The sequence below is a fragment of the Dreissena polymorpha genome, chromosome 11 (genome assembly GCF_020536995.1).
Source record: "Dreissena polymorpha isolate Duluth1 chromosome 11, UMN_Dpol_1.0, whole genome shotgun sequence".
NCBI lineage: Eukaryota > Metazoa > Mollusca > Bivalvia > Myida > Dreissenidae > Dreissena > Dreissena polymorpha.
In genome coordinates, this window is record NC_068365.1 from 81,449,344 (window position 1) to 81,475,651 (window position 26,308).

Here is a 26,308-nt window from a genome sequence, read left to right on the forward strand (position 1 = left end):
CGGTATTTCTTGTTTATACCATCGAGTTACCTTGACGGTTACAACGAATCATGAGAATGATTCTTTTTCATTGGCTTGATTCTGATGAGGATGATATTGATGATGATGATTAGAAAGATAAATAGAATATTTTTTTGAATGGAAATGTTGTTTTATAGCTGACTTTAGAAAGGAAGAAATAAAATTATTTTAAGTCTATACATTGTTTAGTACATGTACACATATTTACCATTTTGTTTATACAAAAAATGAACAGTTGGCCATGCACTGATCAACTCTAGACTCCTTATGACCCAGCCCCCTCTTAAAAGGCCACCCCGCTTAAGCAGCCAGTTTGGCCGTTTCCCTTGACTGGCTGCTTAAGAGGGGTTGGACTGTATGTTAATTTGATTCTTCTCCGGGAAAACAGGGCTTTATGCATGTGAATGAAGTGCCATCCGATATTAGCCTTTTCAGTCTGCACAGGGTAATAAAGGACCACACTTTCGCTTTTATGAAGTTTATTGTTTAAATGAAGACTTACAACAAAAATTCCGTTTAGGCGAAAAGTGTTGTCCCTGATTAGCCTGTGCAGACTTCATGTAAATTATACACAAGTTTCTTTTCCTATGAAGGGCTGGTTGAAGACTAGGACTATTCAGGAAGCTGATGTACTGTATGGATTCTTTGATCGCATGTTTGAAGATGTGTACAGATATGTGAACCTGAGTCTCATCAAGAAAATGGTTGTCCTGGAGTGTAACCAAATAAGACAGGTTGGTTTAATGTAGATTCTAATGAATGAGATGTCAATTTTTTTAGCTCAACTATATAATGGGTATGTTGTAGTGCGCAGTCTTGTGGCGGTCGTCAGCATTACATTTCTTACAAATCTAGAAGCCACATTTTTTATCCAATCTTGATGACATTTTGTCTGAAATTTTATCTAAACAATATCTAGGACAAGTTTGAATATGGGTCATGTGCGTTTAAAAAACTAGGTTACTAGGTCAAATCTTAGGAAACTTTGTTGTCCCCTACCAATTTCACTAGAGGGGACTTATGGTTTGGCTCTGTCTGTCTGTCTGTCAGTCTGTCAGTCACACTTTTCGTGATCCTGCGATAACTTTAAAAGTTCTTAATATTTGTTCATGAAACTTGAAACATGGATAGATGGCAATATGGACATTATGCACCTCATTTCATTTTGTTCCTACCTAAAAAATTCTGGTTGCTATGGCAACAAATAGACTAGAAATACTGCTGAAAATGGTGGTTTTCTGGATCCTGCGATAACTTAAAAAGTTTATAATATTTGTTCATGAATCTTGAAACATTGATAGATGGCAATATGGACATTATGCACGTCATTTCGTTTTGTTCCTACGTACAAAATTCTGGTTGCTATGGCAACAACGAAAAAAATCTGACAATGGTGGGATTTCTGACAATGGTGGAGTCGGTAGGGGACTATATTGCTTGGCAATAGTCTTGTTTCCATTTTCGAAGTCTCATTTATGAGTCATCTTGATCTAAACAAAATTTGAATCTTGATCATGACTGTATCCAAAATCTAGGAGGTCACAATGTCAAATCTTTAGAAAACCTTGTTCCCACTATAGTGGCAACAATTATTATATAATCTTGATAAAACTTAAGTCGGACTGTTTATTTTGAAAATATATAGGCCCAGTTAGTTCCTTGGCCTCATGCCTCAGAAAACTAGTACACTAGGTTGAACACATTTATGGAGTAGTCTCATGAATCTTGTTCAGCATGTTTATTTTTACATTATCTAGGCTGACAAATTATGCCACCCTTCAAAGAAGAGGGGGTATATTGTTTTGGTGGATGTTGGTGGGTCTGTCTGTAGACCAGTTTGTTTCCGATCAATAACTTGGGAACAGATTGACCAATTGGCTTGATACGTTCCATGTGCATTGGCCTTTGCCTGTAAATGACCCCTATTGAACTTGGGATTAAAGGTCAAGGTCACTGTCACACTTTGAGTGAATAAGAGTGAATATTTTTTCAGTTCAATAACTTGTGAACGGAGTGATCTATTGGCTTGATACTACCCATGTGCATTGGCGTTGGACAGTAGATTGCCCCTATTTAAATTGGGGTCTATAGGTTAAATGTCAAGGTCGCTTTCACACTAAGTGTGTTTCAGATCAATAACTTTTCTACTGATTGGCTTGATACTTCCCATGTGCATTGGCCTTGGTCAGTAGATGACCCCTATTGAAATAGGGGTCACTAGTTCAATGGTTGAGGTCATTCAATAGGGGTCACTAGTTCAAAGGTGACTGGTCAAGGTCACTGTGACACAAAAATGATTTTATGGTCAGTTTTGTTGCAAAAGATCCCGTGTCAAGGCCCTGTCTTTGGGTGGATGATTGGGGCATGTGTCACTGACTGGGGAGCTCTTATTTAATCTGGATCATATGAACGTCAAAAGGTGGTCACCTGGTCACATGTTAAATTCATGAATCTTGATAAAACTTGACAATATCTTGATGAAACTTTGATTCTGGTTCATGTTTAATTCCGTTAAGAAAGTGTTATCCCTGATTAGCCCGTGTCCAGTTTTCCAAGAACACATCTGGGTGTCTGTTGCAGGCCACTGACCTGTTGGAAGGGTTAATTCCCAAGCGTGATGACAAGAGCACGCTGCCTGCAGCACACCTGGAGAAGCTCTTCATATTTGCCCTCATGTGGAGCCTGGGTGCACTGCTTGAGCTGGAAGACAGGGCCAAAATGGAGAAGTTCATGGTGGAACATGAGAGCAATCTCTGCCTACCACCTGTCAGAAATGATGAGACCATTTTTGAATATCTTGTTGATGAAAAAGGTAAGCTATTTGAGGTCAATAGTTCTGTGTGTAGATGTGTTCAACCCAAAATGTTTTCATATGATCTCCACTTAATTACTCAAATATGCAAATGGGAAAAGAATAATGACCAAATTACACTAACAGTAACACAAACTCAGATATTTTGCAGTTATGGCCCTTCAGTTATCCTAAATTTGCCTTTTACAATATTTTACCGTTTTTTTTACTGTTCCCTTTCCCTGCGTCAAAATGTATATACAATTTATTCCAAACTTCATTATCTCAAAGATTCATTTTGACCAAGAGGTATAGCAAACAACTGATGCTCTGTAGGTGAATGGATCCACTGGAAGCAACGTGTAGAAGAGTATGTGTACCCAAGTGACAGTGTGCCAGAATTCTACAACATTCTTGTGCCCAATGTGGACAATGTCCGTAACAACTTCCTCATAGACACCATTGCTAAGCAATATAAGGTAATCTTTTTATGACTGTTTATTTATAATTCACACTTTCAAAGAACTAAGGACATATTTCTTGGTATTTATCAGTTGTGGTTCATTGCCTTGGAATGATCAATGCAAGCATTGATTGTTTAAGCCAGTTTAAAGTAGCCCCAAACCTTATGCTTGGTCCATAATAAATTTTAAGTGTGAATAAAAATTAACATCATAGCATCATAATTCAAAATAAATGGCAATAAAACAGGATACATTTAACTTTAATGATAATTTTAATTGGTAATAATTATGTATAGTTATATAATATAAGTATAATAAGTAGGTATAAATAAGTATAATTATGCTCCTTCAAACAAAGTTTGTGCAGGGTTATCCTTGAACCAATGTCAAGTAGTCAGCAATACAATTTTGATATTAAATTTAATAATACTCAAGTTTTGCATCTCCTTGAAATGCGCCATTGAAAAAAGTTTTGCATCTCCTTGAAATGCGCCATTGAAAAAGTATTTGTCATGTTCAATGACTGTTGTAGCTAGTTTAGCACAAACTAACTACAACAGTCATTGAACATGACAAATACTTTGGCAGGCTGTGTTGCTGATAGGAGAACAGGGTACAGCCAAGACTGTCATGATCAAGGGTAACATGGCCAAGTATGATCCTGACCTGCATCTCAGCAAGAGCTTTAACTTCTCCTCTGCATCCACACCAATGATGTTTCAGGTCTGTGAGCAGGGTAAACTAGCTAGGCCTCGTCTAAATATAGTTGATATTGCTTAAGATCAGAATGAGAGTGCGCCCTGGGAATATGGAGCTGAATGAATGTGCGTGTGAAGTGTTGTCCCAGATTAGCCTTTGCAGTCAAGACAGGCTAATCTGGGATGACACTTAATGCACATGCATTAAACCCCATGTTCCAAGAGCGAGGCTTAAATAATGAAACATCAGCTTGTAGTTTTGTTGCTTTTTCTGTTATATATAAAACATTAAAAATTGTGAGAAAAATCTAAACAATCATTTATGAAATATTACTCAGTATGTTTTTATGAATTTAAGTTGAGAGTAAGTTTGTTTTGTGATGCAAAAAAGCATAAAATATAGATACATGTTGCACTGAGCATGTTGCTTTCAGAGAACCATTGAGAGCTATGTAGACAAGCGCATGGGCAGCACCTATGGGCCACCTGGTGGACGCAGAATGACTGTGTTCATTGATGACATCAACATGCCCATCATCAATGCCTGGGGAGATCAGGTTGGTTTGGCAGTCAAATTTGTTAATAAGACTTTAAAAAAATGTTTTATTATCCCCCCTTTCAAAGAAAGGACACATTTCTAGTTATTTGGATAATGTTGAATTGTTGTATTGTTCTATAGGTGACAAATGAAATCACTCGCCAAATGATGGAGATGCATGGTATGTACAGTCTTGACAAGCCTGGGGACTTCATTTCTATAGTGGACCTCCAGTTCATAGCAGCCATGATTCACCCTGGTGGAGGAAGGAATGATATACCTGAGCGCTTGAAGAGACAATTCTGTATCTTCAACTGTACCCTTCCCTCAAACAACTCTATTGACAAAATCTTTGGTAGGTTTACCAGGGTTTTTCTTCTATTTAAAAAAGGCCCTAAAATGGACCTGATTCCAACAGACAAAACCCAAAACCGAAAATTGTAAAAAAAAAAAAAAAAAAAAAACGGAAAAAATTTACATATATTTATTTATTTATTTGCAAAAAAGTGTTATGTGATAATTATATCTCAATTTTATTTCACAACGAAGTATATAACTATAACTTATGATTTTGTGCTGATGTGTCAATATTGTTGATATAAAAATTCCAATTTGTCAATAAAACATTCCCAAATGTGCCATTTTATCTATATAAATAACCCAATTTGACCAGACCCTTTTCCCAAAATGGTTTGAAAAGACCCTGGTTCTATATTTGCGTCATTGGTTTCTTATTGCTCATTAGTCAACTAACTTGTAAGTAGAGATAGCATTTGAAAAAAGTAAGGACATTGATACACGGCATTCTGAGAAAAGGCAGAGGATTGTATTGCCCTTGATTTTGGAGAGCACAGCCCAATCAGTTTGTATTACTTTTTTGTGCAGATCCTAACTAAAAAGGTATGACAGAGATTCAAATGAAACTTCATACAATTACAGGAGGGAGGCATTGTGAGGTGGTGGAGCACTATAACACTTTCTTTGTTACTTATTGAGTTATTGACTTATATTTAGTTTTATTTTCCAAAGAAAAGCTAAATTTAAAACATTGATTTTCATAAAAATGCATGCATGAATAGAGAACATGAAGATTTTAATAATAAATGAAACTTTGCTGTTTTTTTTCTCCAAAATTTTAGTCAAAACAATACTTTGGGGACCAGTAGATTTTTAACAGGATTTCTCTCCTGATAATGTGTCTTGAGTTTCATTTTTCTAATATTTACCATTTTGACCAATGCCAATTTACAACAATCGATGCTTATGGCTATCCCCTATCCACTTGTATCTTCCAACCTAATTTTGACTTTAAACTGTTAAAATGGGTTATGTCTTGGTTGACTAGATTTACTGTAACATGTTAAATCTTGTAACTATGGCGTTTCACAAAAAAAATGTTAACAGTGCCAACCCTGGAATAAATAAATAAATACAAGAATTCGCTTACTTTGAACAGGCATAATAGGCTGTGGATACTTCTGTTCTTCAAGATTCAACGAGGATGTGGTGGGACTTGCCAGCCTGCTTGTCCCTGCTACAAGAGTTCTTTGGCAGGCCACCAAGGTAACCTCAACATGTAACTGATGATCATATCAAAACCATTTACAATCACTTGCTGAACAAGTGTTTTGATTGACAATTTTGTGATGACAGTAATGTTCATGTTAAGATACTTAGACATAAGCTGCTCTTTGAGGAAAGGGGACTTCATGCATGTGTATAAGGTGTCACCTAGATTATCTAATAAGGAACAACACATTCCACTTTTATGGAATTTTTCTTTTAAAGGAAGTCTTTTGTAAACAAAAATCCAGTCTAGACGGGAAATGTCGTCCTTGATGAGTGTATGCGGCTTTCACAGGCTAATCTGGGACAACACTTAACACACATGCATTATGTCATTTTTCCCAGAGCAAGACTCAAATGTTTTCTAGGTGAAGATGCTACCAACACCTTCCAAGTTTCACTATATCTTCAATCTGCGTGATCTATCTCGTATCTGGGAAGGCATGCTGAAGATCGCTGGAAATGAATGTCAGAATAAGAAGACCATGCTAGGACTCTGGAAGCATGAGTGTACCAGAGTCATTGCTGACAGGTACTGTTTTATGTTTACTTTCTTTGGGGAAAAGGAGACCCTTTTAATTCAATTTTTCCCCTTTGAATGGGGAATTATTTGTATGCTCCCACCATCTAATAATGTTGAGAGACATGTAGCAATTTGCCTGTATGTTCCTTTTTCAGTGCGTCTGTCTTTTTTTTTTTACTGTTTGTGGATTTTAAAAAAATCCAACATTTTGTCTCACATCAATTATGGTTACTAAAAATGTTTGATAGTTTCATAGATGATGTCTTTGAACAACACAACCTCTTCATCTGGCCTTATTTGACCTTGACATTGACCTTCTTTTGGACGTGAACTAATAGTTGGTTAACCCAAAATGACATGTGTTCATTAACATAAATATGTTACAAAGCTCTGATACGTGTATGGCTGTCATCTATCAACACTATATTATTAGGTATTGCCTGACAGCGACCTTGACATTGACCTACTGTGGATTTCCATTAAGGCCTATGCTTTTATTGAACACACCATTTTGCTTCAGATATTAGTATTTTTACATGTTTGTATTCTAATTTGTTATAAAACATTAATCAAATGCTTTAAAAAATTGCTGTATGGTATCTATAAGAAGTATATTGTGTACTTAAAAGCTTAACATTACATCCACATGAATTCAAACTTTTCTATTCAGATTTGTCATGTCTGTATTAAACTTGCGGTAAAGAAACCAGTGTATTTCTTTATCCCATATTTTCCGATGTGATATTGGTTCAAACAAACTCTGAGAGAAACATTATTCCCAACCAGGTTCACCAACTCAGATGACAAAAAGTGGTTTGAGAATGCCCTCACAAATGTGTGCCACAACATTATTGGAGAGCCTTACCTGACACACCTGCCCAGTGAGCCTTTCTTTGTGGACTTTCTCCGTGACGCTCCAGAACCAACTGGACAGGAGGCTGAGGACGCCGAACTGGAAGCTCCAAAGATCTATGAAGCTGTATGCAACACTTTAAACTTTAAGCTTACTTTATGAATTAGACCAATCCATAAAATATTCCATATAGGATACCACAGTATTCAACATGCACCTAAAAATTCAGTTGGTCATTGGTGAATTTTTTTTAGCAATTTCAATGCATCCGCTTTTAATGACACTTTTTTCAATGAAAATCATTAAGTAGAAACATTATGTACACTCAATGTGTTATTGCTGTATTGAGGAATTGAGGAGACTTGGTGTTAAAAAGATTGTTTGCACTATAATGAAATAAGCATACAGGTCTGTTCCAGTGCTTTGTGGATTTTAATGACTTTATCATTTTTTATACCTTGACCAAAGGTTATGTCACATGCAACAACCATGCTTCTTGTTGGGAGGTGAAGGTCCCTGTAAAAGGTCATGAATGTTCATTTCAACTCTGTAACTTTTTTATTTAGAGTAGTATTTTGATATTATTTAGGATTATTATTTCCCATATTGACCAGACATTGGGTCATGAATATCTCTCGTCCTCCCTGAAAGGCAAGGATTTTTGTCCAGTTCCTCACTCAGTTCAAAGAAACTAAAAACTAATTTGTTTGGTTTGTAGGTTGAAGACCTAGAGATGCTGAATGAAAGGTTAAAGATGTTTATGCAGCAATACAATGAAACAGTGCGTGGTGGAATCATGGATCTTGTGTTCTTCAAGGATGCCATGGTCCATCTTATAAAGGTAGGAAACCATTTCATTAAGAACAATTAAGGGTTTCCAATAAAAAAACATTCCAACAGCCCAAATAACCATCAATCAACTAGAACCATTTAACACTCAGCCAAGTTATCATAAAAACAAATATCCTTACCATAGAGATTGGTCTGAATTATTTTGGATTCAACGGTGTTAACACATTTTTTCTTTTATTTTACCTAGTTACCTAGTTTTTTACCTCACATAGCCTAGTTTCTAACTAGGCCAAGCTATAATTGGAACAAATTTCCAACCATATTTTATGAAGATTGGATAATCAATGTTGCCTTTAAAGTGTTAACAAGATAAATGTGTAAGAGGCTTCGCCAAACTATAATTAAAAAGCATTCACAAAAGCTCACCATGGGCATGTGCTCAAGTGAGCTAAAAAAAGCTATTAAAAAGAGATTTTGAAAGCTGTATAGCTTAAAAATAGATTTTTAGCTCACCTGATTGCTCAGGTGAGCTTATGTGATCGGTCTTCATGAAACTTTTTGTCATAATGTTTGTCTTAATGATATCTTGGTTGAGTTCAAAAGTGGTTCCAGTCCGTTGAAAAACATGGCGGCCAGTGGGCGGGGCAGTTTTTCACATTTGGCTACATTTCTTGTCCGATCTTCATGAAACTTAGATTTGTCCCAAAAATACCTCAATCGAGTTCGAAACTAGGTCATGCTGGGTTGAAAACTAGGTCACTAGGTCCAAAAAAAGAAGAACCTTGTTAACACTGTAGAAGTCACATTTCATGCCCAATCTTCATATAACTTTGTCAAAACGGTTGTCTTAATGATATCTTGGTTGAGTTTTAAAGTGGTTCCGGTCCGTTAAAAATATGGTTGCCAGTGGGAGGGGCAGTCTTCCTTATTTGGCTATAGAGAAACCTTGTAAACACTTGTAAAGGGCACATTTCTTGTCCAATCTTCATGAAACTTGGGTCAGAAGATTTGTCCCATTGATACCTTGTAAACACACTAGAGGCCATAGTTTTGTTCCAATAATGATGATACTTGACCTGGATGTTTTTCTTGATGATATCTATGCAAAGTTTGACATTGGGTCATTTGGAGTCAAATCTTGGTCAGGGGATCCAAATCTTACCAAAACCTTGTAAACACATGTAGAATTAGCATTACTTGCAAATGTTTGCATGCAAAAAAAAACATGCAAATAGACAGTACTCAATCAGAATTAATCATATGCTCACACTGCAAAAGTAAACAGAAGAGAACCAATCTAATATGCTCTTAAGTATTGAATTTTCAACTAAGCAATGAACAAGGCCTTGTAAAAAAAGGTGAGCAAACTAGGGCCATCTTGGCCCTCTTGTTAAAGGTTCAGTTGTCACCAGGAAAGTATGAAAGTCCCTTCTTTTCCTACCTTTTTATGCCCCTGGATCGAAAGATCGGGGGCATATTGTTTTTGGCCTGTCTGTCTGTCATTGTATGTGTGTGTCTCAAAACTTAAACCTTGGTTTAAGTTTGGTCATAACTTTTTGAATATTGAAGGCTATCTTCAATATTTGATATTTGGCATCCACGTGTATCTCATGAAGCTGCACATTTTGAGTGGTGAAAGATCAAGGTCATCCTTCAAGGTCAAAAGTAAAAAAATACAATCCAAGGGAAGTACTAAGCTTTAAAAGGAAGATCATTTCTAACCCTGCCAAATGATATATTGAAATTTTATTACAAAGCTGCGCGATAGAGGGCATTGTGTTTCTGACAAACACATCTCTTGTTATTTTTAAAAAAGTCCAACATTTTCCAAAATGTGCCTTCTTTGGCATCTTGACAGCTTGTCTACAACACTCCAAAATTGTAAAGAGAAATGTGTGAAAGCAGCTGGAAACACATATTTATATACTCGTAATGAAAAAAAAATTGCTTTGAATAAAATAAGCAAGAAGTATAATAATCATTAATAAAGAACTGGCTGCCATCCTAGTTGCTAAATTTGGATAATATATGCTTTAATACTTGACAATAATTTGTTCAATTTTCAAAAACAATTTGGACTTGCGCAGTCAGATTAAATTCGGTAGTAGTTCAAACATTGATTGTATCCAATATCAATTCATTTGATTGATCATGTATCTTCAGATCAGTCGTATCATTCGAACACCCCGTGGCAATGCTCTGCTAGTGGGTGTTGGTGGTTCAGGAAAGCAGTCTCTTACTCGCCTGGCCTCCTTCATTGCTAGCTATAAGATGTTCCAGATCACACTTAGCAGGTATGATCCTTATAAAAAAGTTAACTGCCTGTTTTATTGTAATATACAACTCAATAAAGCATTTAAATAAAGCAAACCTTTGTTTATAGTTTATTTGATAAGGTTGGCAGTCTTCAGCATTTGTCCTCCTGGAGCTATTAACCTGCTTTGGATAGTTTTATTATAATGACATACTATTATCTAAAATAACCAGAAAATGAATGACAACTAACATTTTGCTCTGTGAAAGATCAAGGTTACAATTCCAACTCAATTGATGTGAATATTTATTTCTACACTATAAACATTAACATGTTTGGGAGGATTTTTACATACTTGACATAGGACAACAACAAATCTAACAAGGACAAGTGAAAACTCACTTGAACTTGCCTTACAGGATGAGTGCCTTTAAATAAATTGTTGGGCCCAGATTAATATAAACCTCACCCTTGGAAAACCATGTTAAATGCTTGTGCTGAAAGTATCTGCCCAGATTAGCCCATGCCGTCTGCACAGGCTAATCAGGGAGCCCACTTACCACCTTAATTTAATGTTTTGCAAATAGAAATTTACTTGAGCCTAAAAATGCAATAAAAGAAGTAAGTATTGTCCCTGATTATCCTTTGCTAGTGTTTTCATTTCACCATTTCAGGAATGGGGCCAGGTCGCTTTAGATTGGGAAACATCACTGCATTTTGAATATAATTTTGAAATTAGTGTTGTTGTTTTTTTCAAACAAATGCTCCTAAATTGAGAATAAAAATTGTGTAATATTATATTTACTACAGTCTAATTAAAACGAGTGAAGTTTTTACAGGACAGAAGGTCCTGTAAACTGGGGAAAAAAATACATGTTTGCCCATGTTTGGCAGAGACTTGTTTGCTAACTGCACAGGCTGGTCTGGGACAACACTTTATGCACATGTATCAAGTCCCAGTCTCCCAGAAAGAGGTTTATATATTCATCTTCTTGTAGAACTTACGGTATCAACAACCTGATGGATGACCTCAAATACCTATATCGGGTGGCTGGAGCAGAGGGAAAAGGCATCACCTTCATCTTCACTGACAATGAAATCAAGGATGAATCATTCCTAGAGTACCTTAACAATGTGCTCAGTTCTGGAGAGGTGACTTTTATCAATAAATAAAAAATTAAATCAAGCTCTTTTAACAATTGATGCTCATTTGTTTTAAGATTTTCTTTCCTAATTTTGCTTTATTACATGCTTATCCGTTTAACAGATTGTGTAAAACTTTACTGACTATTTTTGACTGCCTATAATCCTTTGAAGCATATTACAGGGCTTTCCCGAAATCATTTTAGCCCTACGGTCCTGGGGTGCTTGAAGTCTCACTTAAAACATACAAAGGATTCCTTAAAATAATGTTTTGTTTATATTTCGCCAACAATTCCAGAATAATGCATATTTGACATTTTTGCTGTGAAAGCTTTTCTCTCGTTTCATAATTGTCTTCTTAGATACAGAAACAAGAACACCCACTCCAATGATCCAAGTGACTATGCTGACAATTTTGTATGAGACCTAAGCCTCAATCACTCACCATGAAGCACCGCCTCGCATGCAGAGTTTTTTGTTCATTACAGCAAAAGTAGCCAATTGAAATTTATGTTTACCCTGACTATGAAATAATGTTATGAATGAACAATCTTAACAGTGAGTATGCTTCTATTAGCAAGAATCATTACACATCTATCAATTTTTCAATAAAGACCATAAATTGAAAGGAGGTTATGTATTCACCCCTTGTGCCTTTATTATTATCCAACTTTATTTAATTTTATATCGGAAATTGCTGCAATCTAGTACCGTAAGTGTTGACTCTTTAAAATCATAGAATCAAATTTTACGAAAATATGCAGACATAAAAACTGCAGTATATGTATATCTTAAATAGACAAAACACACCAGATCATTTCTTTTATCCTGGGGTGGGGGGCTGTTGAAAGCCTTCCAAAAATATAACCTTCCAGGTACAGGGAACCTTAAAAACATCCTTGGGAAGGCCCTGCTCAGATAAGGATCATTTTTTGGTACATGTTGTTTTTAGCTCGTATGCATGTTCTGTGAATTTGTATGCTGATCTAAGTTTTCTTCTTTCTTCTGCTACTGCAGGTGTCAAACCTGTTTGCTAAAGATGAGCTGGATGAGATCACACAGGAGCTGATCGGTGCAATGAAGAAAGATTTCCCTCGGCGTCCACCTACCACTGAGAACCTCTATGACTACTTCATATCACGAGCTCGCAACAATCTTCACTGTGTGCTCTGCTTCTCGCCTGTATGAAGCCTTTATTAACTTAAAAATTGTACTGAAATTTTAGCAGTACACTGTAACTCCAATATAGCGCGGTCAATGGGGTCCAAGCCGCAAAACAGCGTTATAACGGATCCGCGTTATAGGTTTTGAGCTCATTTACTGCAGGGCGCTATAAAAAAACAGGTATAGAATAGCCTATTATATAGGTCATGTATATTGCCATGCTGTGTTGACGCAAATACATGCATATAAACCGAATCGTAGCGTTAACAGTATACATACCGCTTTTCTTATGTGCACATTTATCCGATAATCCATTAAAATTGCAACATCACTTAAACAAGGGCTGTTTGTGAAAACATGCATGCCCCCCATATGGGCTGTCCGTTGTAATGGCAGCCATTGTGTGAATACGTTTTTTGTCACTGTGACCTTGACCTTTGACCTAGTGACCTGAAAATCAATAGGGGTCATCTGCGAGTCATGATCAATGTACCTATGAAGTGTCATGATTCTAGGCTAAAGCGTTCTTGAATTATCATCCGAAAATCATTTTACTATTTCGGGTCACCGTGACCTTTGACCTTGTGACCTCAAAATCAATAGGGGTCATCTGCGAGTCATGATCAATCTACCTATCAAGTTTCATGATCCTTGGCATATGCGTTCTTGAGTTATCATCCGAAAACCATTTTACTATTTCGGATCACCTTGACCTTTGACCTAGTGACCTCGAAATCAATAGGGGTCATCTGCGAGTCATGATCAATCTACCCAAGAAGTTTCATGATCCTAGGCGTATGCATTCTTGAGTTATCATCCGGAAACCATTTTACTATTTCGGGTCACTTTGACCTAGTGACCTCAAAATCAATAGGGGTCATCTTCAAGTCATGATCAATCTACCCATGAAGTTTCATGATCCTAGGCGTATGCGTTCTTGAGTTATCATTCAAAAACCATTTTACTATTTCGGGTCACCTTGACCTTTGACCTAGTGACCTCAAAATCAATAGGGGTCATCTGCGAGTCATGATCAATGTACCTATGAAGTTTCATGATCCTAGGCCCAAGCGTTCTTGAGTTATCATCTGACAACCACCTGGTGGACGGACCGACCGACATGAGCAAAGCAATATACCCCCTCTTCTTCGAAGGGGGGCATAAGAATAATAATCTTGAACATTAATGACGATATATGTTTAAGAAATTCGTAAACACAACCGTACGCATATATGCCATTTTCAGAAGTGTTAAGAGTACAGTGCATTATGGGGCAGAGCTTTCATTGGATGAGCGACTTTAAATTTAGATTGAATGCAATACGACTCGTGTACAAAAAATTGTTTCATTGCGTCATACGCATGCAAAAAACGTGTTTCCCGGGGACTTTCTGATACCGCGCGAAAATGAAAGTGAAACTCTGTTAACAATTACCGGTACACTGCGTTTGCATGTAAATAAATCGTCTGCATTATTTAATTTCTTATACACGAACTGAAAGATTAAATGACATAATACTAGAATGATAATGAAATGACAGAAAAAGTTGTTTTATACAGTAGGCAGTATATTTCACAGCCGCTCATTTAATATAGTCAAACAGCAACCATATAAAATTAAGAATGTTTCAATCGTTTTGAATTACTTTAATTGTATAACTATCCCGCTTGCACTTAACTTATGGAAATTATCGCACTGAACCGCTCTGATGAGGAATACATGTAATAAACACTGACACGCGAGTTTTTCACACCTTTATTGACATTACACAACAGATTAACACCAATTAGCTGTCGGTGTTGTTTAACCTCGAGGCGATTATAATCGGTTCAACGGACGGTTGAATAAAGCAATCAACATGTGATTGCCGCCATCTTTGAATTGTCTGAAAATACATGAAGTTGCATATTACAGATTTGAATAAGAAATCAAATGGAAGGTTGGAGAAAAAATGGGATCCAAGCACCCTCCGCGTTATATTGGATTCAGTGTTATAACGGAGCGCGTTATATTGGAGTTACAGTGTATCTATTTAATGTTGTATTAAGTACCACTTTCATTGATTAGCAGTAATATATGGTGAAGTTCTGATTGTTAAATATGAACTTGAAACACTTCACACAACAAAAGATTAATACTGATCTTATTCAGTGCTTGGTAGTGTTTTTGTCATTAGCTCACCTGAGCGATAGCTCGAGGTGAGCTATTGTGATCACTCAGCGTCCGGCGTCCGTCCGTAAACAATTTGTAAACATCTTCTACTAAACCATTGAGCCAATTTCAACTAAATTTCATGTGGAGCATCCCTAGGTCATGGGACAAAAGAATTGTTAAAAAAAATTTGATCACATAACCAAGATGGCCGCCATGACCATATATGGTAAAAACCTTAAAAAATCTTCTTGTCAGAAACCGCTCATCAGATTTTCAAAAAATTTCACAGGGATGACCTTTGAGGGCTTCCCTGAAAAAGTTGTTCAAAGAAATTTGATTCGTCAAAAAACATGGCCGCAGGAGCTCGTTGAACTTTGCATGTTTATTCGTTTTTGCCTATTTTGTGAAAACTTTCAAAAATCTTCCACATTTTTTGTCCGATCCTTTCCAAATTTGCACAGTGTCTTTATATCAATGAGGACACAAACCCTACAAAAAATTAGCATTATTGGTCCATGAAGTACAGAATTACCTCCCCTTGAATTGAGAAAATGGTGTTTATGCAATAAAGTCCAAATTTTTCATCCAATTTTTTCCACACTTGGAAGGATTTAGTATGGTTCAAAAAAGGGAAACAACTACGTATTATGCATGTTCTTTTTATTACAGATTTGCCTCCCTTTAATTCATTCAAAATCTCATTTTACAGCAGAGATTCCAAATCTGACCTGTAAATGAGCCCCATATTTACTGCCGGTGCTATGTTACCTTTTCCCATTTGATCATTCTTAAGTATTGGTCTTGTAATGCTGCTACTGCTACTGCTACTGCTACTGCTACTACTACTACTACTACTACTACTACTACTACTACTACTACTACTACTACAACTACTTCTACTACTACTACTACTACTACTACTACTTCTACTACTACTACCACTACTACTACTACTACTACTACTTCTACTACTACTACTACTACTACTACTACTACTAGTACTACTACTACTAGTACTACTACCACCACCACCACCACCACCACGTCTACTATTACTACTTCTACTACTACTGCCACTACTACTAGTACTTTTACCACTACTACTACTACTACTACTACTACTACCACTACTACTACTACTACTACTACTACTTCTACTACTACTACAACTACTACTACTACTACTACTACTACTACTACAATTACTATTACTACTACTACTACTACTACTACTACTACTACTACTACTACTACACCACCACCACCACCATTCACAGTGACAAAAAACGTATTCACACAATAGCTGCTACTACAACTTATAGCCCATATAGGGGGGCATGCATGTTTTACAAACAGCCCTTGTTTCTATGGGATTTTAACCACAACTGTTCATGTTTATCTCCGACACATATTTTTAGGTCACCTGTCATGAAGTGACACGGTGAGCTTATGTGATCGTGTGATGTCCGGCGTCCGTTGTGCGTGCCTGCGTGTGTCCGTGCGTCCGTCCGTCAACAATTTGTTTGTGTAGACAGTAGAGGTCACAGTTTGCATCCAATCTTGATGAAATTTGGTTAAAATGTTTATCTTGATGAAATCTGGTTTGGGATTGTATTTGGGTCATGTGGGGTCAAAAACAAGGTCACTAGGTCAAATAATAGAACAACCTTCTGTAGACAATAGAGGTCACAGTTTTTTATCCAATCTTTATGAAATTTGGTCAGAATGTTTATCTTGATGAAATCTGGGTTGGGATTTTATTTGGGTCATCTGGGGTCAAAAACTAGGTCAAATAATAGAAAAACCTTGTGTAGACATTAGAGATCACAGTTTTCATCCAACCTTTATGAAATTTGGTCAGAATTCTTGATGAAATCTGGGTGGGATTGTATTTGGGTCATCTAGGGTAAAAATCTAGGTCAAATAAATAGAAAAACCTTGTGTTGACAATAGAGGTCACAGTTTTCATCCAATATTTATGAACTGTGGTCAGAATGTTTATCTTGATGAAATCTGGATTGGGATTGTATTTGGGTCATCTAGAGTCAGGAACTAGGTCACTGGGTCAAATCATAGAAAAACATTGTGTAGACAATAGAGGTCATAGTTTTCATCTGATCTTAATGATTCAGGTGAGCGATTCAGGGCCATCATGGCCCTCTTGTTTAATTTAAAGGTTCTACAGTTCCTAGATCTGTATGATGGATATAAATGAATCCCACTCTTAAGAATATGGGGTAAAGTACGGGTACTTAAAGTGTCTTCCCAGAAAACACTTTCCATCAAAACTGGATTTTTGACACAAAAAGTCTTCCTTCAAAAGAAAAATTCATACAAAGTGGAAAGTGTTGTCCCTAAGTAATCTGGATAATCTGGGAAGACAACGCACATTCATTAAACCATCTCTTCACAGAGCCATGCTCAAATGTATTTAATGTCATTATCAGGTGGGGGAAAAGTTCAGGAACCGTTCTCTCAAGTTCCCTGGCCTGATATCTGGCTGTACCATGGACTGGTTCAGTCGCTGGCCCAAGGATGCACTTATTGCCGTGTCCAATCATTTTCTCTCCACTTTCAATGTTGTCTGCTCAGACGAAATCAAGTCACAGCTTGTCAACACCATGGGAGTTGTGCACGACAATGTGGCTTTAACTTGCCAGAATTATTTCCAGAGGTAGGTTTTTGCTTCTTTGGTTTAAATCCAATGTATTGGTAAAGAAGAATATTGAAACTTGTATGTAATCATTGATCATTGATTTGTTAGAGGTATTTAAAACGGCAAATGCTTAAAGTGCAGTCCCAAATTAATCTTCACATGTAAAAAACAGTATAATTTGACACAACTCAATCTAATTTATTAACATGCAATAAATTATAATTAATAATCGGCGGACTGCAATGGCTTATCAGAGAAGACACTTTCTGCCTAACTGGATTTTTGCTGAAATAAAGCCTTTTTTTAACCAAAAAAACAACAATAAAAGCGGAAAGTGCACAGGCTAATTTGGGACAAACTTTATACACATGCATGAAATGAGGCTTATACCTTTTTTTCTAGGTTCCGTCGTCAAACACATGTTACCCCTAAATCCTACTTGTCGTTCTTGGATGGGTACATTGTCTTGTACAAACAGAAGTATGATGAGATTGGAGAGCTAGCAGCTCGCATGAACACAGGTCTTGAGAAACTGATAGAAGCAAGTGCCTCTGTAGACAAGCTCTCTAAGGAACTTGTCGTGAAAGAAAAAGACTTGGCAGTTGCAAATGTAAAAGCTGACAAGGTGAGCAATAGTGAATTCATTTTGAAAATAATTTAAATAACTTAAATAAGTACTTAAATTAAATGGTTTTCATAAACTTAGAATTATACTAGACAAAAACACCATTTGAATTGATTGTTATCACCCATATTTAAAAACATAAATTATTATGTTTAATTGCACAGTGACCCAACTGCACTACAAACATTTAAAATCAGTAAACCATGAAATCATTTTTGTACAAAACATGCAGATTTCAAAGATCTGTTTTTAACTGAATAATTGCCTTTCCCATTTGTTTGGTACTGTGGCTGAATCATTTGGCGCTCAGAAGTAAAGTGAGTAACTCTGTTTAGGTTTTAACTCTGTTTAGGTTTTATGCTGTTTGCTGCTTGTCAGTACCTGAGGGTTGGAAACTTCAATCTTGTAAGAAAGATTTGTTTTTTTCTTAGGGACTACACATGATTTAAAGTGTGTATGTGAGCAGTTAAGGGTAAATATGCTTGTTATCTGCAGGTGCTTGCAGAGGTGACAGCCAGTGCTACAGCAGCAGAGAAAGTGAAGGCAGAGGTACAGAAGGTGAAGGACAAGGCACAGCACATTGTGGACGATATCAATAAGGAGAAGTTGTACGCAGAGACCAAACTGGAGGCAGCCAAGCCTGCACTCATGGAGGCTGAAAGAGCTTTGCAGGTCTCACCTCAGTCTTTCTGTGTTATTGTTGCACAGAAAATTGAGTTTGTAATGTTGTGGAAATCCTGAATCCATGAAAATTTTCTTACATGAAGTTTTTTATAATATTATAATATAAAAAAAATATTTGTTACAATATTTATTTTTTGTAGTGAAACTCATTCGAGTAAAGCTACAGGAAAAATGCAGTCATAAGTCAAGATTTTGTTCCTCCAAAAATTGATTAAAATTATAGTCTCGACTTATGAGATCGTTCATGAAAAAAAATCGAGGAAAATCGATCCCCGCTTTGTGGCGGTAATGGTTGTTAAAGTTGTTGTTGTCATTAAAACTCGTTGATTTACAACGCAAATCGTCTAATTTGAACTAATGCAGATTTATTTTATCATATTTTCAACTTCGCTTTTGGTTTATTTTGATAATTTAATCCAAAGTTTAATGTTAGCAAATGTTTTTTTTACTGGAATTGTAAACAAAGAGTCAGTTTAAGTCTTCCGAAAATTTGAATTTGCACTCATGTGTGAATTCATAGTTTGACATCATCAAAGTAAAGCTGCTTCCTGTCTGAAGCCATAAAGCAACAAATTTCTAGCTGACAAAATTGGCTTCCTTTGTCTAGCAATCAATATGCCCAACCAATTGTGTGTTTGATCCTCAATGGCAATCTTCCAATTAAATAATAGCACTTGCATAGCGCCGCCTTCGAATCTTTTGCAGAGAATGGAGGTGGAGTTTAATGGTTAATTGAGCAAGTTTTTTACCAAGTTGAATTCCCATTTGCCGAAATTACTCGGCCTAAGCATCTAAACGACGAATACATTTATCGATGATTTTCCGAGAAATACCTATTAGTTCCGATTTCCAAACTTTCTGTACAGTTCCTAACTATGGCAGATGCTCGTGTTTACAAAATTCCTAAACACATAAATTGTAAATAATGGCACAGTGTTTTGTTGGATTAATTATAATAATTTTATTTTATGCTTTCCAGTGGTTTATAGAGAAATATCAGCGAATAAAACTGATAATTTCACTGTTTCTAACGAGTGAAAATTAAGTGATAATTATCAAAAAATTTCACTGTTTACTGTGAAATGATGTCATTTTTTTGACGAAATGACGTCATTATCCCAGCAAAATTCTTTAGTCAAACTCTTTAATAATATATATAAACTGTGAAAAAATCATAAAATAAACAGAAAATGTGTTGGATTCGGTGGAATATCGATTTTAATTCACTCGTGATCATAGAAAATAAATTTTTTTACTAGTGGATGTGCCAGTCGTAAAAATATTATTTTCTATGATCACTTGTGAATTAAATGATAAAATATCTAATTTGAAATCGGGGTTTGTTTAATATTATTAACATGTGTAACAATATAGTTGCGTCACAGACTCGGAAATAAATTTGATGGGGTCGCAATTTTACTGACACTGATTTTCCTATTGTCTGTAATTTTTACCTGACTTATAAGTGCACATACACAAAATGTCATATTTTCTAACTATTTTTATACCCCCGACGTAGGAGTGGGTAGACATGAGTTTTTACGGTAGATTTTAGCCAAACTATGAGAAAACTTGGCTTACTGTATGTGCTTAAAGTATCATCCCAGATAAGTCTGTGCAGTCCCCACATTCTAATCTTGGCCGATACTTTCCTTCTATACTGGACTTTTGATTACAAGAGACTTCCTTTCCTCAGAAAGTGTTGACCCTGGTAAACTTGTGCAGACTGCACTGGCTAATATGGGACTTTTTATGCACATGCATTATGCCCAGTTTTCTTAGGATCATATAGTTGTAAAAATGGTCGAGTGCTTCACTACAGTACTGCTATCCTCATGTTTTCTAGACCATAAAAGCGTCTGACATTGCCACAGTGAAGAAGCTGGGTAAACCGCCACATCTGATCATGCGCATCATGGACGCTGTTCTCATTCTGTTCCAAAAGAAGATAGACACAGTCACTGCTGATCCAGAGAAGCCTTGCCCTAAACCATCATGGAGTGAATCTCTCAAGGTTTTCTATATGAGTTTCCTACATGTACTCATTTAACCTTTGTTTAAATAAAAATTAACAACTTTTCGATGTTCACTTCCTAAATCTAGAAAGCAGGTTATTAATTTGCATCATCGTTTAGATGCATGCAAAAACTTAAAGTAAGATGGCACAATTTAAGAAGACTTCAACATGTATTACTTAAACTAGCATTTAATATTGTTCATTTTTTAAACTAACCGCAAAATAAAGTTTCACCTATGAACAATAGGCTGTTTAAAGACAAATGTGCACCTTTTTAGATTATCACACGATTCTTTTGTATTACTTCAGACCTAGAATATGTTACAGGTGCGCCGACTGTAATTTCTATAAGATGTCACACCTACTGTAATTTCCATAAGATGTCGGACACTCTTAATTTAAAAACCCTTATTTTAAGCCCAAATAATTATTTTGATAACTTTATTTTTTAACATCCACATTTTTATCCATTTATGCCCATAATTTTTTCCTTTTACATTTTATGTGACAGTCATATTCTAAAATATTTCCAACCTGTTTGTATTAATTTGGTGACACATCTTACATGTCATTTTTATAACCAGATGACAGTCATTAATTAAGGTAGCGCACCCCTAATTGGCACATATCCAAATATAATTTAATTAATTATTTTCCTAATCAGCATCATTTCACTGAACTACATGCAAATTTGTAGGTAGGCTTTCCATGCTTTAAAAAAAAATATACCGATTTTTTCAAAACCACCCTCACACTCAGCTTCTGTCCAGTTTATTTTCACCCCTGGGGTATATAAAAGTTTCATAATGCATTCAAATTTCCAAATATGGGCATGCAGTTGGTGTGTATAGATGCAGTAAAGGTGTTTAAAATTTAAACAAGATGAAATAAGTATTCTTTTACAGACATTTATTTTGTACAAATTTTTTATCTATGGAATAGCTCCATGAAATGTAAGTGATAACAGCCAAGTAAAAATTGGGTCGGTTAAAAACAAAGTGTCATAAAATTCAAAATAGTATCATTAAAGTTATATTTTAAACTAATTTTTTATAGAAACACTATATACAGCAAAAATACCAAGAAATAGACAGATTTACCGTTTACTTTTTGAAATAAAAATGCAACATGCATCATTTGTATTTTCAGCAGTAAATTACCCAATTTAGCCATATAACGTTTTAATTTTAAAAATTGAAGGATGTGCATACAAATTTCAATATATTTAACAATAAACACAGCTTATATGCTATATTAAATCAAATTACGTTAGAAAAGAAATAAAACGCGTCGCAAAAAGTATGCGATGTCGGCAGGATTCGAACCTGCGCGTGAAGATCCCAAAAGATTTCTAGTCCATCGCCTTAACCACTCTGCCACGACAACTTCACATCAGTGCAACCTTAAATTAGATATCCATAAGTTAACAGGTAAAAAGGCTCGTCAATCTTTGAAGTAATCGCTAAATCATATTTTTCAGATGATCATTGAAGATCGGCAATGATCGTAAAATAAATCGTGGGAAATCATTAGAGGTGCGCTACCTTAAGTGTACCATGTCATAAGCCTTATTGAGAAAATAACCATGTGCAATAAACAATCGTAACACATTCTGTGACATAGTAAATTAAAGAGCAGTATGATAAGTCCATAGCTTCAGTAAAAGTGTGTAGGATAAAGATCTCCCTGACTTGCGCAGTCCCTTTAAATTTGAGGGTGGCGGACAGCTCTGCAGTATTGGACAAAAGCTCTCTGGTGATTGAACTATCCTATTGAAACCTTTATTTTAGCTGATGAGTGGCTCAGGTTTCCTGCAGAGCTTGATCGCCTTTCCTAAGGACACGATCAATGGAGAGACAGTGGAGCTGCTGGAGCCATATCTCCGTATGGAGGACTATAACATGGAGACCGCCAAGAAAGTCTGCAGCAATGTTGCTGGACTGCTGTCCTGGTCTACTGCTATGGCCTTCTTCTATGGCATCAACAAGGAAGTGCTGCCACTTAAGGTACAAGAATAAAGAAACTTCAGTTGACATTTGTTCAATGTAACACTTTAGAGGTGATAGGTAAATGTGCCAATAATGCAGCTTAACTTGTCTGAAATTTCATCAGTCACAAAGCAGTTTTAAATAATTGACCACAAATGTTTACTATTTGGAAATGGTGTCTCATGTGTTACACTTTTTTCTCAAGCTTAATAGTGAGGGTCTCAGACATCAAGTAAAAACTGTAACTTCGCCATTGATTATGTTATTTGTAAATTATTTGTTATGTGTTCACCATGTGAGACGGTGTGGCACTCATAAATCCTCTGTCTCAAGCTTCAAGGTCAAAAGTCAAGTTTTAGCATTATACAGCTTACTAAGACTACAATTTCAGTACGCAATTAACATAACATTTTCCACAAATGTTAGTCATTTGCAGATGGTAAGATCTATCTCAGTATAGCAAAGGTCAATGTCACATGCTCTTAATATGTTGTCAAAAGGCATCCAAGTTTCATTTATTTTTTCATAAATGCTTTTTTTAAAGCCACATTTTTGTTACTTTTTAAACTATAGTCTATTGCTTTTTGTCTTCATCATCAGTAAACAATATTGGTTTGATATTATATATCTTGCCCAGTTATAGTCAGAATTGATTGCTCGGGAGTAACACGTAGACGTAATATTGACTACATGTTTGTTTACTTGTAGGCTAATTTAGCTGTTCAAGAGGCAAGATTAGGTGTAGCATCTGCTGAATTGAACAAAGCTCAAGGGCAGTTGGATGAAAAACAGAAAGAACTGGATGCAGTACAAGCATTGTATGATGCTGCAATGAAAGAAAAGCAGGTATGCAGGGCTAAAGGCCTTTAAGTCTTATGGGAGATCATAATGCTAATATCATGAAGAAAGAAACTATAATTTGTCTAAAATATCTTGGTTTTTGTTTAAAAAAAACACCTATTTATGTTTATGTACATTAAATAGTAACTTGGAACACATGTTATAATTTGTATGATGTTCAGAAATCTTCCTGAAAAATGCAAACAGACAACCATAATAATGTTAAAGCTTTTTCCCAAAGATGCGCTCATAATATAACAGTGTTAAGGGTAAGGTGCATGATCCATGAAAACGACAAAAATGTTGTTTTTCATGTGTATTATTATTAAAGTACAAACAAACAAGGCATGTTCAATATTCCATGTTTTGATTATCCCCTTCTCCATAAGCAGTCATTATGTATTCTTTGAATGTGTATTTAAGGAACTAATGGATGATGCCCAGTCTTGTAAGCGCAGGATGGTGGCTGCGTCTGCACTCATTGGTGGTTTGGCTGGAGAGAAAACTCGCTGGACTGAACAGAGCAAGCAGTTCAAGTCACAAATTGACAGGTTCTTTGGTTAATTTTCGATGTTACTTCATGCTTCATGTTCTAAGGAGAGATTGTGGGTGACATGAAACTTGTGTTGATTAGATTCTAGATAGCCAACTTTAAGCCATTTTGAATTTGTTAAATTTTGTAGAGGCAACAGTTTCCATACATACAAATATTTATACAGTCTACTCTCGTTATCTCGACATCGGATATGTCGATTTTCTTGATATGTCAAAGTAAGCTCAATGTCCAAACTTTTTCCTTCTTCATCTTTATAAATAAACTTCGCATATCAAGATTTTCGTTATGTCGAATAATTCGATATCTCGATATAACAATTTGTCCCGAGTCCTGATTTTACATGTATTAACTGTGGTCTCGAAGTGCGCATTACTGTCCCAGTGTCGGCAAAAATGATTTTTTTTTCTTTTAATACTCCCTGTTTCCGCTTGGCCTGGCTGCTTCCGATACTGTGTGGTAGATAATTGATCCGTTAATTGCATCAATGACCACACATGTGAAATGTCGTGAGCAATTAACAATTGAGTAAGGCCTGTCACTTTATAACCTGTGGATTTATTTTATCCTGTACAAACAATCGATTGAACTTTTCATTTCAAACTACACAATGTACAGTTCGGTATTCCGGAACGTGATTTACGCATGTTCAGATGAAAAACTTTTGATTGGACGTCAATTGCATCATAACTTTAAAAAGCAACATTACTGGATGTTAACTCGAAAGTTTAGAAAATGATAACCGCATGTGTTAATGCAATTCAGTTACACTTAAAACATCGTTTTATGCATTTAAATAGCTAATTAAATCGTGCCTCGTAAAAATGCATATATATCAGGAAAAAAATAGGGTAGTAGAGAGTATTATGCCACACGGTGACGGCTTTAGTTAGACCACTTAGCAGCTAGATATTAAAAAGAAGGTATATTTTCGTCTCATTTTTTCTTTGAAAACGCCTAATAGGATATCTCGAACTCTCGTTATCTTGATATTTTTTTCTTGTTCCCGCCGACTTCAAGATGACGAGAGTAGACTGTACTTGATGAGGTTTGGCATTAAATTTTCTATTACAAAGTTCAAATGGGTTACTTCATTATATGCAAAAAAGCTGTTAGTTGGACCTCTTATATGAATGCTTGTCCTTCAAAGTACATTTACATTAAATTTAGATGAAACTATTCAAACTTTATTTTCAAAAAAATATATTTTTTTTTGTCTGATTCAATATTTATTTAAACAAAATATATAATTGCCAACTTCTTATATAATGTGCAAAATGACTGACTGGTGGTCAGTTTGCATATATCTCGAGCATTAAAAATATTTCACATTTTGTATTCATTTCGTTTGAATGAAACTTCTCATGCTTCATATCCATAAGGAGTTGTAAGGCTAAACCTCTTTTTAACATGTGTGAAATTAATTTGAGGCTTATAAATCACATGAATTGATAGATTATTTGTACTTCAAACTCAGGTTTCTACTGTTGAAGAAAAGTCTTTTGGTAGAACATTTTTAACAGTTAAACACAACTTCATGTCTTACATTGCAATGTTTGCTCTTAATTTATGGGGACATTTAAGTATGTATAATAATAAGAACAAATGTAAATTTGCCAGTCATAAAGTTCTAACAAAACAAGGGTATTTATGTTTCGAAGTAATAATTACAAAACTGTTTGTCCAGTGTGTCTGAGAGATTTCTTGTATGTTACATCGTGATGCATCTCTTCTATCTGACAGGCTGGTAGGGGACGTGCTGCTGTGCACAGGTTTCCTGTCATACTCTGGGCCATTTAACCAGGAGTTCCGCAACAAGCTCATCTCCAACTGGCAGAAGGAAATGTTCAACAGGCGCATCCCATTCACCACAGATCTCAACCTGATCAATATGCTGGTGGACAACGCCACTGTAAGTGACCAGATGTTTCAGTTGTACTGTTTGAGCATTGTTGTGGAAAAAATCGGGCTTAATGCATGGGGC

General features: G+C 35.9%; 1 protein-coding gene across 3 annotated transcripts in view; it reads left to right on the top strand.

The window, feature by feature from the left end:
* Nucleotides 1-26,308, top strand: part of LOC127850763 (dynein axonemal heavy chain 8-like) — a 232,215-nt gene that overhangs the window by 144,980 nt on the left and 60,927 nt on the right. For all 3 annotated transcript variants that reach the window (XR_008035439.1, XM_052384053.1, XM_052384052.1), the window contains exons 50-70: nt 615-755; nt 2,602-2,833; nt 3,149-3,291; nt 3,865-3,999; nt 4,409-4,531; nt 4,654-4,867; nt 5,969-6,075; nt 6,447-6,610; nt 7,388-7,580; nt 8,173-8,295; nt 10,410-10,540; nt 11,499-11,652; nt 12,661-12,825; nt 17,409-17,635; nt 18,020-18,242; nt 18,738-18,914; nt 20,773-20,940; nt 22,734-22,949; nt 23,640-23,777; nt 24,195-24,322; nt 26,068-26,236. Coding sequence is in view for 2 of the 3 variants with exons in the window: in XM_052384053.1 (XP_052240013.1) it covers nt 615-755; nt 2,602-2,833; nt 3,149-3,291; nt 3,865-3,999; nt 4,409-4,531; nt 4,654-4,867; nt 5,969-6,075; nt 6,447-6,610; nt 7,388-7,580; nt 8,173-8,295; nt 10,410-10,540; nt 11,499-11,652; nt 12,661-12,825; nt 17,409-17,635; nt 18,020-18,242; nt 18,738-18,914; nt 20,773-20,940; nt 22,734-22,949; nt 23,640-23,777; nt 24,195-24,322; nt 26,068-26,236 (3,471 nt within the window). In the remaining variant the exon portion in view is untranslated. The remainder of the gene's footprint in view (nt 1-614; nt 756-2,601; nt 2,834-3,148; nt 3,292-3,864; nt 4,000-4,408; nt 4,532-4,653; nt 4,868-5,968; nt 6,076-6,446; nt 6,611-7,387; nt 7,581-8,172; nt 8,296-10,409; nt 10,541-11,498; nt 11,653-12,660; nt 12,826-17,408; nt 17,636-18,019; nt 18,243-18,737; nt 18,915-20,772; nt 20,941-22,733; nt 22,950-23,639; nt 23,778-24,194; nt 24,323-26,067; nt 26,237-26,308) is intronic.